Here is a 15,812-nt window from a genome sequence, read left to right as displayed (position 1 = left end):
TAAAAAAAAAGTATACTTGTATTGTACTTTTTAGAACCAAGCAGGACTTGGTACAGGTAGGTAAAATATACTTTCAATTGTAAACCTTTACACAGAAATGAAATTGAGGATGGATTTGCAGTGGTTACAGGTTTGTTTCACTTTCAAAAGCAGTTTGAATTACACCATAATTACTTTCTGAATACTATTTACATACTTTTGGATGACTTTGACTACTGGAGGTGGTATGCCTAGATAACACACCTAAGGATCTCAGAATACACAGTAAGTAAGACTTTTTATACTTTGCTGTTTAGTTCTCTTTTCTCCATACAATCATCGGTTCATCACTTACAACATTTTTGGCCCAAGATCTCATAAAAAGGGTTCCTCTGGGAGAAAAAGTGTTAGCGGTATCTCAGGTAAGTACACGACTTATGAGTGGGATTTTGAGGGTTAGGACCATGATTCTCTAAGGTCTAGATGGGCACTTGAGTTGCACCACCAGCTGCACTGGGGTGGCCGGGTGCAGAGTGAAGGGGCCCAAAGTTAGACAAATAGGGCTAAGGGGGCCTTTGGTTAGGGGCTGCTGAAGAGCAGGTCACTTGGGTGTGGGATCAAAGTTCCTGGGGTTAAGGTCAACACTGCAGGGGCAAACAATCAGCACAGGAGCTGCATCAACAGCGGCACAGGGGCGGCCAGGTTCAGAGTGCCAAAAAGACGTCGGGACCCTGTGCTTTTCAAAGAAGACCTTCGGTTCGGTGAAGTTGCTGCAGGCTTGGGCAGGGAAGCTTCCTGAAGGCGACCACCGGCTGTAGAGGTAAGTTGGGATCTTGGGGGATGCCTGGATACCGTTGGTTGGGCCACCCAAGGCCATGGTGCGTCAGGTGCAGGGGTCGCGTCTTGCGTCAGGTTTTCTTACCTGCTCCGGTCACAGTCGGGGGAACCCTTCAGGTTGAGGCTGCAGGCATCGTCTTGAAGCTTGAGGGAGGATGGGGATCACAGGATCCCAGGTCAGGATCGCTGGGGGACCTCCTTGTGGTGTTGGGACACTTGAACTCGGGCCATGGGCGTTGGGTGCAGAATCGTGGAGTCACCTGAATCCAGATTCTGGTCTTGGAGTCTTTGTTGAGCAAATCCAGTGCTCACGGGAGACAGAGTCTGTAAGGTGTGTGCAGGGCAGGTCCTCCGGGCTATGGGGGGCTGCGGGACACGCCGGTTTCTTCGCTGTAGGCAGGTCAGATTCGGGACAGGCCGGTAAGGCTGGGGCCAAAGCGGTAGGTGTCCTCTTCTTCCTGGGTCAGCACAGCTCTTCGATTCTTCTTTCTTCCTCGAATCTGAGGAGGCAAGGTTAAGGGTTACCCCTAAACACTAAATTTAGGGGCGTTTAAGGGGTGTGCAGGTCGGGACCACTTGGTCCCTTCCTTGGGGTGGGTACACCTCCTATTATGCCACCATCTGGTGGGAGGTGGCATGAGCCTCTTCCTAATTGGCTGAGTTCTCCCTACTTCAAGATGGAGGGGACTGAGATGTGTGCTTTACCTTACCTCCCCCACCTGAGGGGTGGGGTTGGCAAAGGTGGGCACACATCTCTTCCTAGCTTGGTTTTCCTGCCGATTCTCCTGTCCAAGGTGGGGGTCAGAACCGGTGGGAGACAGTTGTTGGGGGCAGCAAAAGGCAGGGACAGCTTCCAAAGATGGTAGGCCTTTAAAGCTTCCCCTTTGTGGACCCAGCCCATCCAGGGGGAGGAGGCATGACACCTCTGCCCAGGATGGGCTTTGTTTTTGGATCTAGAGAGCGGAAGCTCTCTACCCAGGGGTCCAAAAACCTGTCTGGTGTAAGCAAATGGTGGGTAGCCATTCAGGAACCACACCAGGGCTGGTTGATTTTCAGGGGGCATCTATAAGATGCCCTCTGAGTGCATTTTACATTAAATCCCACACTGGCAATCCGTGTGGGCTTAATGTGCTGAGAAGTTTGCTACCAAACTTCCCAGTTTTTAGTAAAGCCTTTATGAGCTGTGTAGTTCGTACTGACCAACTCCCAGACCATATACTCTTTATGGCTTTACTTATAGTGTCTAAGAATGGACTTAGACACTCTAGGGGCACGGGTTCATGCCACTGTGCCTTCAACTGAGGGCTAGTGCACCCTGCTAGAGAGGTGGGTGACTTACTTAGGCCTCAGGCAGTGGGTTGTAGGCATGGCACACAGGGATGTGTGCCATGTCGACTCTTCACGTTTCTCTGCACCAAAACACGCAGTCTGCAGTGGCAGTGTCTGGGTTTTCAGGTGCAGGGCCTCAAAGGGTGGCACAAGGGGTGCTGCAGCCCTTAGAGGTCTTCCCTGTCTGGTCACAGTGCCCTTGGTACCCATGGCACCTTTTACAAGGGGCTTACTTGCGACCAGGGATGTGCCAATTGTGGGTACAAAGGTAAAGTCTTGGGAAAGAAAAGAGTCCCTGGGAACCTGATTGGCAGGGCCCCGGTCACATCAAGTCATGTTGCATCTGATGTCAGGCAAAGAGTGGAGGGTAAACATCCAAAAGGAACATTTTCTTACAATCTGAATCATAGCTCGAATATCCCAGATGCGCTGCTCCAGAGGATAGGCCCGAAACTGCACTGTGTCTAGAGCCACCCTGATGAAAAGGAGCGTCTGAGCAGGAGTCAGGTGTGACTTCGGCATGTTGATAGTGAACCCCAGCGAGCGCAGGAGGTCCGCTGTAGTCTGGAGGTGGGAGACGACAGCCTTGGGCGAGCTCACATTCAACAGCCAGTAGTTGAGATAGAGGAAGACTGGTACCCCTGATGTACGCAGATGAGCTGTGACCACAGCCATCACCTTTGTGAATACACGAGGGGCAATGGTAAGGCCAAAGGGGAGCACAGTAAACTGAAAGTGCTCGTGGACCACTGTGAACCATAAGTAACGTCTGTGGGCAGGCTGGACAGGGATATGAAAATAGGCGTCCTGCAAGTCCAACACTACCATCCAGTCTCCTGGGTCGTAGGCAGAAAGGGCCTGGCCAAATTGAGCATTATGAACTTCTCCTTCCGGAGGTCTAGGATAGGATAGGACGCAGGCCTTTGTCCTTCTTTGGCACCAAAAAGTAGCTGTAACAACCAAAAAGTCCTACTTCTGGTACAGGAACCCTCTCTAAAGCCTCCTTGCCGAGACAGCCGTAACTTCCTCAAGAGAAGCGCCAAATGATCCTCTGACATTCGGTTTTAAGAGTGTGGCATGGCGGGACTGGTAGCCTCGAAGGGAAGGAAGTAGCCCCTTCTGTCAGATGTGATGGCGTATCCTGCCTCCGACTGGCTGTTGATGGGCCTGAAACGTCAGACTAGGAGAGTTTGGAGGCAATGGCGGGGAAAAGGCTGGACTTGCCCGCCCACTGGCTCCCTGGTCCACGAGAACGCGAGGTCCCATTGCCCTGCGGAGCCTGGACAGCTTGCATGACTCAGTGGCTGGGCTGGACAGGACATGGCTGGGCACCCCTTCCGTGAGCCCCAAGGATCTGGCCATAGCTCAGGAGTCCTTGAAGCGCTCAAGCGCTCAGTCTGCCTTGTCACCGAAAAAGGTGAGTGCCATCAAAGGACGTGTGCATCAAAGTAGATTGGACATACCCCGAAAAGCCAGAAGTCCTCAACCAGGCATAGCGTCTGAGTGCTACAGACAAGGCAACTGTTCTGCTCAGCGAGTCAGTGGTGTCCGGTCCACAGTGTATGATAAATGTGGCTATCTCTCCCCCATCCGCAACTGCCTAGGAGAAAACGGCCTGGGCCTCCTCTGGGCACTGAGGCATCACCTGTACAACCATATCCCAGATGGTTTGGGAGTATCGGCCCAAGAGGCAAGCGGTATTCACTGACTGTAATGCAAAGCTGGGGGAAGAAAACATTCTCTTCCCAAGATGGTCCAGCATCTTGGATTCCCCATCTCTGGGTGCACAATGGAATGCGCCTTTTGAAGATGAGGCTTGGATAACCAAGCTTTCAGGGGAGGGATGTTGCATGAGGAATGCTGGGTTGCCTGGAGCGGAGCGGTGGCAGCGGATGATTGCTCTGTCCACAGGAGCGCCTGTGCTGGGCTTGGACCAAGTGCCCAGAAGGACATTTGTGAGGGCTTCATTGAAGGGCAAAAAGGGTTCTGAAGTGCAAGCCCCAGGCTGAAGTACCTCTGTCCGGAGATTAGTCCTGATTGCCACCAAAGGAAACTCGAGGTCAAGAAACTTCGCCGCCCTTCTCATCACTACGGCGTCGGAAACTCCCTCCTCCGTAGCCACTGTAGGGCGAGAAAGCAAGCTAATGTCAGGGGAGGCGTTCAAACCACTGACTTCACCCAGGTCCATCTGCCAGTCCACAGGTTCTTCAAGTTGGTTGGTTAAAGGGTCAAGCTGACCCTGCCATTTCTCTTCATCACTTCCTGGCACAAAATCCATACCAGAGTTGAACACAGGGACAAAAGTGCCTTCTGGCATCAGAATAGACATCAGGACGACTCCGTGTCCACGTCGGGAACTAGGATTGGGTCTACACTGACCGTGGGCACGGTCGACGTCAGGAGCGTTGTCGCCTGGGCCGACGTTGGGGAAGGTCGAGTAAGATTGACTGGTGTTGGTCCATATCCTAGCACGGATCCATGGGGGCCCGCTGCCGTTGGGGCCAAAGCCACCGGCGTTGAAAGCCTAGGGCCCCCAACCAACTCCGCAGGACCCAAAGGTGCCCCAGTGGAGCCGGGCTGCCCAAAAATGAGGTACAGGGCTTCATAGAACTTCTGGATTTGGGCAGGAGACGCTCCGGCTCCTAGAAAAGCGGGGAGGCACAGAGTCATCTCAGAAGGAGCCTACGGGGACAGAGCTTTCGAGCAACGCTGCTTTCGAGCGAGTCCCGCGTCCTGTAGGCAGGGGTGGAGTCGAAGAACGCCTGTGCTTCTTCGACTTCTTGTTGTGCTTACCTGACTTCCCCGATGACTTGGAATGAGACGAGGAGTGTGGGCTCCACGACCGTTCTTGAGACCTTCCTCTAGAACGAGAACGGGATTGACAGAGCCAAGCCCCGGGCCTCAAACACCTTTCGGGACTGCTCCCGCAAAGTCTTTGGATTCATGGCATGGCACTCTGAGCACCACTTCGGGTCTTGGTCCCGCTCCAGGCACCAAAGGCACAAGAGGTGCAGATGTGTCATTGACCTCATCCGACAGCAGGAGCAGCAAGGCTTGAAGCCAGTCCTATACTGAGACATCTTTGACAACAGGAGTCTAAGACTCAAAAAAATAGTCGACAAAAGTCAAAAAAAGGCTAGCCAAAAAACAGCTACGGGGTAGCTTCATCCGGATCTGCACTTAGGATGGCGCGGAACAAGAAAGAACTGACATCAGTGCACATGGGCGGCTACCATATAGGTCCTGCCACGTCATCCCGGCGTCCATGGCGCAGACAACTGATGCGGAGCCGACCAATGCCACCTACTGACGCTCAGGGGTACTGCTGTTGAAAAATCTTCAGATCCAAACTGCCGCCTGGGAGAAATCCAAAGGAATCTACAACTAGAAGTCTCTATCAGATAGTCTTCTTTCTCTCTACAAACATTGTAAATATTTAAACTACTCATACAATAAAGTTGATTGTCTGCCTGCAACCCCCTCCAAACGGAAACAGACTAAGATAGCTGAATACCTCACAAGAGCTACATCAACAGGTTATCTCATAAGCAGAGAAATTCAGATTCCTTGCTGCATGTTGGTCAGCAACATGATTGACAGGAGACAAGGTTGTAATTCTGGCCGAGGAAAGACTGGTGTCCCATGACCACACATTTCTCTTTGACCTTGGCGCCTACTGATAAGACAGCACCTCGCTAGAAAAGTGTTCTATGCTAAGTTTCAGTTGAAAAGGGAACACAGTCCGTTTTTCTAAACAAAGGGAGTAGCCATCTTCTACTCACTAGAGTAGATGGTCTAACACCCAAGGAAGGTGAGGATCTTTGAAGGATTTGTGGGACCGTGGATAGCTTGCAACCATAATAGACTGTCAATGAAGCTGGTGCAATGTGGTGAAAGAACAGAAGGGAAGAGCATAACAGCCTACTGAGAAGGTGCAATCGATTCAGCGGTATTTATGTTTATCAATTGTTTGAAACGCAACCCTTATTTTTCAAACTTCAAGATGTAGCCTAATTTGCCAGCGTTTGCCACATTTTTGTTGGAGATGGTGTCATAAAGAAGATGGAATACAGCACTCTGGAGAAGTGGTTGGTTGCTACTTTGACAATAAATGCAGTTGATATTTTGAGCTGATAAAACGGCTTTTCATTTTTTGTAAAAAAGGGGGGGTGAGGGGAGACCATCCAGAAAATATAACTCTAAAAACTGTGCATCTGGTACCTGATGAGCTAAGTACTTAACATCTAGGCTAAATGTGTGCTATCAAGATGTGTGATTGACGTTGGCTGCAGCAATGTGTGCGTACGTTGAGGGACTCATCCACATCTGGATGGGCCCTACTGCCCTTCCTTCTTTCTGAGGTCCCATGACATTAGCGCTGAGTTTAACACTACTCACGCCTGTTACTTACAACGCCAACCAACAGATCCGTTTTTGGTGGGCGCAACAGAAACGGTTTAGTCAATTATCGCTCTTATATTTATATTCCAGGATGAGACTAACCAGGCGGTTTGTCCTCTTCCTCTGCGCTGGTGTTTGTCCCCACGACTCCTCGATCTGTTGCTCCCACTGGTAAAAACATACTGCTTGGCATCATCTTTTCGGGCGTAGTTACCTGCACAAAGGAGAAAAAAAAATGATAAATTCGTATTTTGCTTCCCGATTGGGGATCCATAGAAAGGCTTCGTTTGCACTAGCCTCCAAGTACTGCCCCCCCCCCCCCCCCCCCCCCCCCCTCGGTCTCCTGGTGGCCCCCACCCTCTCTCAATCCCAGGCACCGGTCTCCGTGCAGTCGCCCGCTTCTGGGGCGCATCCTGCGTCAGCCCTGGTCATAATTAATGGTACACACTTGGAGAATGATTTTATTATTAATATTTTTCCTTTGTGTGCAATCTTGACTTTGATCGCTGACTATGTTTTGTCGCGGAGCTGTGAAAACTTCTTGTGCCGCCAATTAAGTGGATAAGTTGAAAGGCTCTCACCTTAAACTGCTGAAACGGTAATACAGCCCCTAATTAAATCCGATCCAGAGAAAAGGCGCGCAGGAGCGTGGAGCGGGGGTGGGGGGCCTGTCAAGCGGCTCTCGCCGCGTGCGCACTCTAGGCGGAAAGCAAAGCAGACACGGGGGGCTGGGGGGCTACAAGAAGGGAGATGGGTGAAGAAGGAGGGAGGGAGGAAGGTGAGGTGGACACAGGGCGTGGAGAACCACAGTAGAAAGAGACCACGCGGCCTGTCAAGCTGAGCTCGCCATGTGCTCCCACAAAGCAGAAACAAGGTGCAGGGCAACAAGAAGGGGTGTAATAAAGGGTGGAGGACGGAGAGGTGGGCAGAGAGTAGTGAGGAGAGGGGCGAACAGGGGCCACGTAAGGCTGCTCTTGTGGGAGGGCAACAAGAAGTTGCGTCATTTGCGTAGGACTAAGGTGTCCTTTTTGGCAATAAACTGTAGTTTCAAATAGTTTTTATTACCAGGCCACCCCCATAGGGCAACAGAAACACGTTAGAAATGTTTATCATAATCATCACGGCAGACAGGAGAGGAGTTTGGAGAAAGTGACTGGAAAGAAGAGGCAGATAGATCGAAGATCAAAGGGACAAGGCAAGCAAGAGGCAGATAAATGATGATAGGCAGCAGAGGCAGGAGGGGAAGGTGAGAGGGAGTGAGAGGTGTGACAGAGAGGAAGAGAGAAGTTGGAGAGGTCAGATGGAGAAGTGAAGATGAAAGAAGGTGCTCACACGAGGGGATAAGACTAGAAGAGAAACCAAGTAGGTAAAAGGAAAGGAGAAGGTGAGGTAGATGGAAAGAGGAAAGTGAGTGACAAGCAAGGCAGAGAAACAGAGATGATCTCGATGGAGGGAAAGAAAGGCGAGAACAGTTTCGAAGAGAGGTGGCAGTGAAGGGGGGAGTTAGAGGGCTTTCATAGCCGGGAAAGAACACAAAAGAGAAGAGAAGCTCAAGGCACTGGAAGGCAGTAATGCACAGAGCCGAAAAGAGCGAGGCAATAACGGAGGAATCGAAAGAGTGCTGGGGAAAATGGAAGACACTTAGGGACTCCATCAAACTGAGAAGAGGAAGAGAGGGCGAAGATAAGACAGAGCCATGAAGAGAAAGAAATGTGAAAGGGGTTAGGCAGATGAGAACAAGAAGGACAGGAGAAAAAAACGGCAAGAGTGAGAGGGCTAAAAAGAAAACTGAAGATGAGCAAGAAAAGGTGAGGGAAAAACAGGATTTGAGCTACAGTGATTTGGGACTTATAAACAGGTAAAGTATTCGGGAAGGAGAGTTAATCTTGTGTGGTTGTCCATGCTCCGCTGGGTTTGACAGGGGTGGGGAGTTCAGATCAGTGTCTCTACACATAACTAAAAAGAAACAACATTGTTGAGGTAGATCTGTTCTCCGATGCTTTACGTCCTTCCCTTTCCGTCCCTTCCTTGAGGTAGTTGTTGCATGCCTTCCGCTTTGCAGTGTTCTTTGCCGCCGTATCATTTGCCGCCCGCTGCCCCCTTCTCTTCCGTCTCTGAGCTATCTGATGACGCTCTTCTTTTAGCTGTGCCTGGCGTTGTTTGTTCCATCTCCTCCAGCTCTGGCTTCCTGAGGTATCTACGTAGTTCCTCTGGGTCGTCGAACATACGTGTGTTCTGCCCGTCTGCTATCCTCATTCTTGCTGGGCCGACAAAGCTGAACGTTATTTTTGCTCTCTTCATAGTGTCTCTCAGCGCAAGGAAACCTTTCCGTGCTTCCACTGTGCTCCTTGAGAGATCTTGGGTAAAGATTATCTTCTTTCCTTTCCAGATGGGGGCTTGCCCTCTTCGGGCAAAGGTGAAGATTGCATCAGTGTGGCTCGACCTTAGGGGCTTGCAGATGATCGTTCTAGGCCCTTTCATGTGCGGTTGTTTTGTTGCCGGGATCCTGTATGCCTTGTCGATCTCCAAGGCTCTTTCGAATTTTATGCCTGTCAACTTGGGTATCAATGTTTCAAGCATTGCTGCGCATGAGCCCAAACCTTCTTCCTCATCTTCTGGTATGCCTAGAATCCTTATGTTCCCCCTTCGGTTTTTGTCCTCTTGCTCTGCGAGCCTTTTCTGCAGCTCGCTGGAGACCTTGGAGATATAGCAGATGTCTTTGTCCATGATGCCTGACTTGTCTTCTATGTCGCTGATCCTTCTTTCTGTCTCCGCTACTCTGCTTGCCGTTTTGTTCTGGTCTGCTCGTATGGCTGTGAGTTCTAGCTGGACATTGTCCATTGAGATCTTTGTGGCCTTTGCAAGGTCATTGGCTTCCGTTATTTTCTTTACGAGCTGGTCCATCGCAGACTCTGTGCTTTGCAGATTTTTCGTTTTGATCGGTGATTCCAGGTCCTTCCTGATTTTTTTGTTATCGCCGTTCATTGTCTCCAGGCCTCTTCTTTCTTGGTGTATGGACAGTCTCTCTTTCTTCTGCAGGTTATATTGTGCTTCTTTTGGTGGGGTTGGTTTGGCAGGCACAACCTTGTCCGCTTTAGCCTCACCGCCGAAAGTGAACCTGCTAGGCCACCTTATAGACCTTGTCCTGGTCTTTCCGGACGCCAGGGCTACCGCTCTGGGTCAGGTGTTGGTCCCTGGTTTGGTCTAGCGTTCCCACCTAATTGTCTCCGCTCAGTTGGTTGTGCCTCCTCTGCCCTTCGCTCATTTCGTTGTGCCTACCCTGTGCCTGCCCTAGGCAGGCGGCTAGGTGTGTTCCGCTCTGGCCCGGGAGCTGCGTTGACGTGGTCAGGTGGTCAGGTGTTGGGTCACTTCCTGACTGTCGCACCGTGGCTGAGAAGCGCCGAGTGTTGTTGTGCCCTCGCTCCACTGTTTCCGCTGTTACCGCTGTGGAGTTTGCCTGTTGTGCCGTTGTACTGTTCCTCCCTTCAAAAGATGGCCGCCACTATGTGTGTCTTTCTGTGCGGTCTCCCTTATTTGGTACCTGATGTTCGGCGCTTGTCCTTACAGCGAGCCCTCTGAGTGTCAGGTAGGTAGTGCCTCCTTGCCGTGATGCTAGCGTTGGCTCACTTGCATTTCCAGCTACACTGATCTCCGAGTTGATGTATGTGCCACCTTCAAGATGGCTGCCGCCTTCTTCGCCTCACCGGGACGGCCACGCTTTGATCGCCGGCCGCCCCTCTGACTCTCGCAGGGCCTTGTGGGGGGGGTGCGCTGCTTACTTCCCCTTGGCTTGCTCGTAGCGCTCGTAGCGCTGTGCGCTGTGTCTGATGCCCCTCCCAAGATGGCCGCCGCCGCCGTCGGTCCCGGTTTCTCTGAGGGTGCCGACCGCCTCCCTCGGGACAGCCACGCTCTGACCACCGGACGTCCCTCTGGTGTGCCCGTGAGGCCCTTGAGGGGGGGTGTGACAGCGATACTGCGCTGCTTGGCTTGCTCGTGGCGTTGTGCCTGCCGCCCCTCCCAAGATGGCCGCCGCCGTCGATCTCCGGTTCTCTGGGGGTCCCGCTAGGGTGCCGTCTGCGTTGCGTTGCCTCGCTTGTGCCTCCTGGGGGGTATCGCTCGCGCTTGTGCCTCTGACCCGCCGAGCGCTGATCCCCCTGCTGTTCCGCTCCGCCCCGCCTTACTGCCGCTCCTTACTTCACTGCACTCCCCCTTCAGGAAGGTCGCTTGCGCCGCTCTTGTGCCACCCCGTGGCCGTCTCCTTCTTGGTGCGGGAGCCCGCGGGGGCACCTGCTAGGCTGTTGGGCTGTTGCCTCACCTCCTTGTTGTGCCTTCTTGTTGTGCTTCTGGTGCGGTCAAGATGGCCGCCACCGTTCTGCCTCTGCCTCTGCACTCTTCTTGGTCCTCTTGTGCACACCCGCAGCCTCCTTTTCTCACCGGTGCTGCCTTGGGTGCCTGCACTACACCTCGCTTTTTTTCCGTGTCCTCCACTTGTGTAACCCACCGGGAGGGCTGAGGTCTTCTCGGTGTTGTGGCGTTCCGCCCCTTTTTTACTGCTCCGCCATCTTGGGCTCGCTTTCACTGCCTTCGCTGCCCTCGGAAATGGACTTTAATGCCTTTATCTTTCGTTTCGCATGCTGCAGCTCCTCATCTTCCGCTGCTCCGCACACTCCCCCACACTACCGTCCGTTCCGTGTGTGGGCCTGAGGGCTATCGCTGGTTGTCTCGCCGTTCTACTCCCCGGGGTCGCGGAGCTCTCGAACTTAGGCGACTGCCTTCGTTGCCATCCAAGCCACGCCCCCGGGAAGGAGAGTTAAAGTGGCACATAAATACAAGGGTCAAAGGAAAGAAAAGAGGGAATAAATGGTGTGTGGGGAGAGGGCAGAAGGGCAAAGCCAAATAGAAGGACATATGGAGAAAGAAAGGGTGCAAAGGGAGAGTAGGGGATATATTGGGTGCGTGAAGCATAGAGAAAGGCCACCTGCTATGGAAAGAAAGAAGAAAGAGCATAGGCCATAGGTGCAGGGAGAGACGGGGTAGACAAGGGAGCAGGATAAGAAGGAAATGTGGAGAGATTACAGAAAAAGCAGCAGGGGTACATGGTGCAGCGAGAGATCGGGGGAAAGGAGAGGAAGGAAGCAAGGGTAGAAAAAGGTATGACGGAAGGAGAGAAAACAGAATGGGACAGTTTGAGGGAGGCGACAAAGGAAGATAGGGAACGAAGGACAAGGGAAGAAAAAAAGCAAGGGGACAAAGCGGGAAGAGAGAGGTCAGAGGAAGGAAAAGGGACATAAGAACATATGGAGAACGGGGAGTAGGGAGATAGTGCTGGGAGAGAGCGAAATAGAGGGGACTTAAGCTGGGGTTATGGGGCGTACAGAGAACAAAAATATAAGGAACATGTATATCAAAACAAATTAAGGTGGAAACAGAAAAGGCTAGTGGGTGAGAAAAAAAGGAGGACGAGATATAGGGGAACATATGCGGAGGAGGTAGGGAGAAGCAGCAGGTGTAATAGAGATGCAGAGAGAGAGAGGACATTAGACATATTGTGAACAAGCATTGGCAATGCCAATAGGTATGACATTTGTTGACATCCTTTTGACAATGTCAATGCTTGCTTTGTCTTGTCATGATTTTTATATAACTTTATGTTTAGGGGAGTTGCTTGGCCATGATCAATCTGCAAAAAACATTGACTAAAAGAGAGGGAGAAGAGAGGATAGAGATAGAGAATGGATGAATGGAAAGAGAAAGGCCAGAATGCTGTCTCTCTCAACTAAGTTAGCTGATGGCTAAAGTGGGCTCACCCATTGTTCCATGCTGTTTTGGGCAGAAGAAAAATGTGACTGACTCAACAGACCAATGGACTATATATATATATATATATGCTGTCTGTAAGCCACTATCAGTAAATATATTATGTATGAACTTATACTATCATCAAAAGGTCTTGGCTAACACTAGGCCGAAAAGGGACAGAGTTAGGGCATGCAACTTCCGGGGGCGGGGTTTAAATGAATCTGGAACCTCGGGAGCTGCGAACGGCCCCCCACTTCCGGCTCGCCCCTAAGAGGAGAGAGGGTCACACCAGGATGCATGGCGCCAGGGCCGGCGCTAGGCATGGGCAGCGTGGGCGGCTGCACAGGGCCTCGCGCTCAGCCCACCAGCATGGGGCCACGCACTACTGATGTGTGCTGTTGTTTCCTTGGCGATCTATTTAAAAAAAAGGTGTCGCCTTGCAATTAAGGTCCATTGGAGGGGGCCCCCTCCCTGGGCCTCTCAGGGATGGTGTCTGTCTGGTGGCATAGGGGAGGGAGAAGCTCCCTCAATTGCAAGGAGACCATTCACAGACACTGTGGGGGGGCCCATTGTCCAGCATTTTGGCGCCCCCACAGTTTTAACTTTTAGACCACAATCAATTCTCACACCTATCAGGCTGAAGGTGTGAGAAATGCTTGTGGAGTAAAAGTTAAAACTGTGGGGGCGCAAAAATGCTGGACAATAGGCCCCCCACAGTGTCTCTGAATGGTCTCCTTGCAAGGGGCCACTTATCTAAATTAGAGGGGGCCTCGCACGCTGCCTTTTAGCCCAGGGCCACGCAAATGCTAGGACCGGCCCTGCATGGCGCTCTACAGTAACGGTAAGAAGGCAGCCTGTAACTTAACACTCCAACGGAAGCCAAGTGCTCACAATAACAGCAAAACAGAAACACACAAACAAAACATCTCCGGCACGACAATGGCCCCCTTTGACCTGCGCGCCGGCGGCTCCTAGGAGCCCGGGGTTTTTATCCCTGACACCGTCGGAGACGCCACCCGCTCCGGGCCCAGGGGTGAGGCGGCGGCGGAATTGTTTTCATACACTTTAATTAGAAAAACTCCGCTGGCCTTGAATTATAATGGGAGACATAGACTTCTTCACTTGAAAGGTTGAAGCCAATCATGTGTGAATGACGGCAAGCGGGTGGGGGAGGGGACGCGGCGAGGAGGGGCCGGGGCTGAGGGGAGAGAGAAGACTGCCGTCCGCCCAGACTCCGGCTCCGGCTCCCGTCTTTAATCATAATTCCTGATTGGGATTCAAGGAGGTGGCGAGCAGCGGAGCTACGTCTGCGTGCGCCTTCCATCAATTAACTCTCCCCAAAATATAATCATCAGCCTCGTGCGCCGCCCGGAATCTTAATCCGCCTTCCGGAGACTGCCCCCCGCCCCCCAGCCGCAGAGCGAGCTGCCTGTCAGCTCCTGCGGCTTCAGACAATACCCCTCCCTCAGGAGAGGTCAGGGGCCGGCGTCCCGTGGGGCGGCCGCCCGGACCAGTGGATCTCAGGGGAGTCTGGCGTCCAGCGTGACAGACACCCCGAAGCAAGAGACCTCGAACGAGTCTGGCCTGCCCTGCCAGAGCCACCCTGGATCAGGAGATCTCAGGGAGTGAAAGCCACTCAGGACAGATGTCAGGCGAGTCTGGCCTGCAGCGTCAGGGCCACCCTAGATCAGGAGATCTCAGGGAGTGAGAGCCACCCAAGACAGATGTCAGGCGAGTCTGGCCTGCAGCGTCAGGGCCACCCTGGATCAGAAGATCTCAGGGAGTGAGAGCCACCCAAGACATATGTCAGGCGAGTCTGGCCTGCAGCGTCAGGGCCACCCTAGATCAGGAGATCTCAGGGAGTGAGAGCCACCCAAGACATATGTCAGGCGAGTCTGGCCTGCAGCGTCAGGGCCACCCTAGATCAGGAGATCTCAGGGAGTGAGAGCCACCCAAGACATATGTCAGGCGAGTCTGGCCTGCAGCGTCAGGGCCACCCTAGATCAGGAGATCTCAGGGAGTGAAAGCCACTCAGGACAGATGTCAGGCGAGTCTGGCCTGCAGCGTCAGGGCCACCCTAGATCAGGAGATCTCAGGGAGTGAGAGCCACCCAAGACAGATGTCAGGCGAGTCTGGCCTGCAGCGTCAGGGCCACCCTGGATCAGAAGATCTCAGGGAGTGAGAGCCACCCAAGACATATGTCAGGCGAGTCTGGCCTGCAGCGTCAGGGCCACCCTAGATCAGGAGATCTCAGGGAGTGAGAGCCACCCAAGACAGATGTCAGGCGAGTCTGGCCTGCAGCGTCAGGGCCACCCTAGATCAGGAGATCTCAGGGAGTGAGAGCCACCCAAGACAGATGTCAGGCGAGTCTGGCCTGCAGCGTCAGGGCCACCCTGGATCAGAAGATCTCAGGGAGTGAGAGCCACCCAAGACATATGTCAGGCGAGTCTGGCCTGCAGCGTCAGGGCCACCCTGGATCAGAAGATCTCAGGGAGTGAGAGCCACCCAAGACAGATGTCAGGCGAGTCTGGCCTGCAGCGTCAGGGCCACCCTAGATCAGGAGATCTCAGGGAGTGAGAGCCACCCAAGACATATGTCAGGCGAGTCTGGCCTGCAGCGTCAGGGCCACCCTAGATCAGGAGATCTCAGGGAGTGAGAGCCACCCAAGACAGATGTCAGGCGAGTTTGGCCTGCAGCGTCAGGGCCACCCTGGATCAGAAGATCTCAGGGAGTGAGAGCCACCCAAGACAGATGTCAGGCGAGTCTGGCCTGCAGCGTCAGGGCCACCCTAGATCAGGAGATCTCAGGGAGTGAGAGCCACCCAAGACAGATGTCAGGCGAGTCTGGCCTGCAGCGTCAGGGCCACCCTGGATCAGGAGATCTCAGGGAGTGAGAGCCACCCAAGACAGATGTCAGGCGAGTCTGGCCTGTGCAGTAGCCACCCTAGATCAGGAGATCTCAGGGAGTGAGAGCCACCCAGGTCAGATGTCAGGCGAGTCTGGCCTGCAGCGTCAGGGCCACCCTGGATCAGAAGATCTCAGGGAGTGAGAGCCACCCAAGACAGATGTCAGGCGAGTCTGGCCTGCAGCATCAGGGCCACCCTGGATCAGAAGATCTTAGGGGAGCTTGGGGTCCAGAGTGAGAGCCACCCAAGACAGATGTCAGGTGAGTCTGGCCTGTGCAGTAGCCACCCTAGATCAGGAGATCTCAGGGAGTGAGAGCCACCCAGGACAGATGTCAGGCGAGTCTGGCCTGCAGTGTCCGAGACACCCTGGATCAGATCTCAGGGAGTGAGAGCCACCCAGGACAGATGTCAGGCGAGTCTGGCCTGCAGCGTCAGGGCCACCCTGGATCAGAAGATCTTAGGGGATGTTGGGGTCCAGAGTGAGAGGGAGCCACCCAGGGCAGATGTCAGGCGAGTCTGGCCTGTGCAGTAGCCACCCTGGATCAGAAGATCTCAGGGAGTG

General features: G+C 53.1%; 1 protein-coding gene across 2 annotated transcripts in view; it reads right to left on the bottom strand.

The window, feature by feature from the left end:
- ZFHX3 (zinc finger homeobox 3) overlaps positions 1 to 15,812 on the bottom strand; it is a 410,890-nt gene that overhangs the window by 23,182 nt on the left and 371,896 nt on the right. For both annotated transcript variants that reach the window (XM_078669473.1, XM_078669474.1), the window contains one exon: positions 6,649 to 6,760. In XM_078669473.1, the coding sequence (XP_078525599.1) occupies positions 6,649 to 6,760 (112 nt within the window). The remainder of the gene's footprint in view (positions 1 to 6,648; positions 6,761 to 15,812) is intronic.

The sequence above is a fragment of the Lissotriton helveticus genome, chromosome 12 (assembly GCF_964261635.1).
Source record: "Lissotriton helveticus chromosome 12, aLisHel1.1, whole genome shotgun sequence".
In the NCBI taxonomy this organism is placed as follows: Eukaryota; Metazoa; Chordata; class Amphibia; order Caudata; family Salamandridae; genus Lissotriton; species Lissotriton helveticus.
This window is presented reverse-complemented; position numbering and strand designations above follow the sequence as displayed.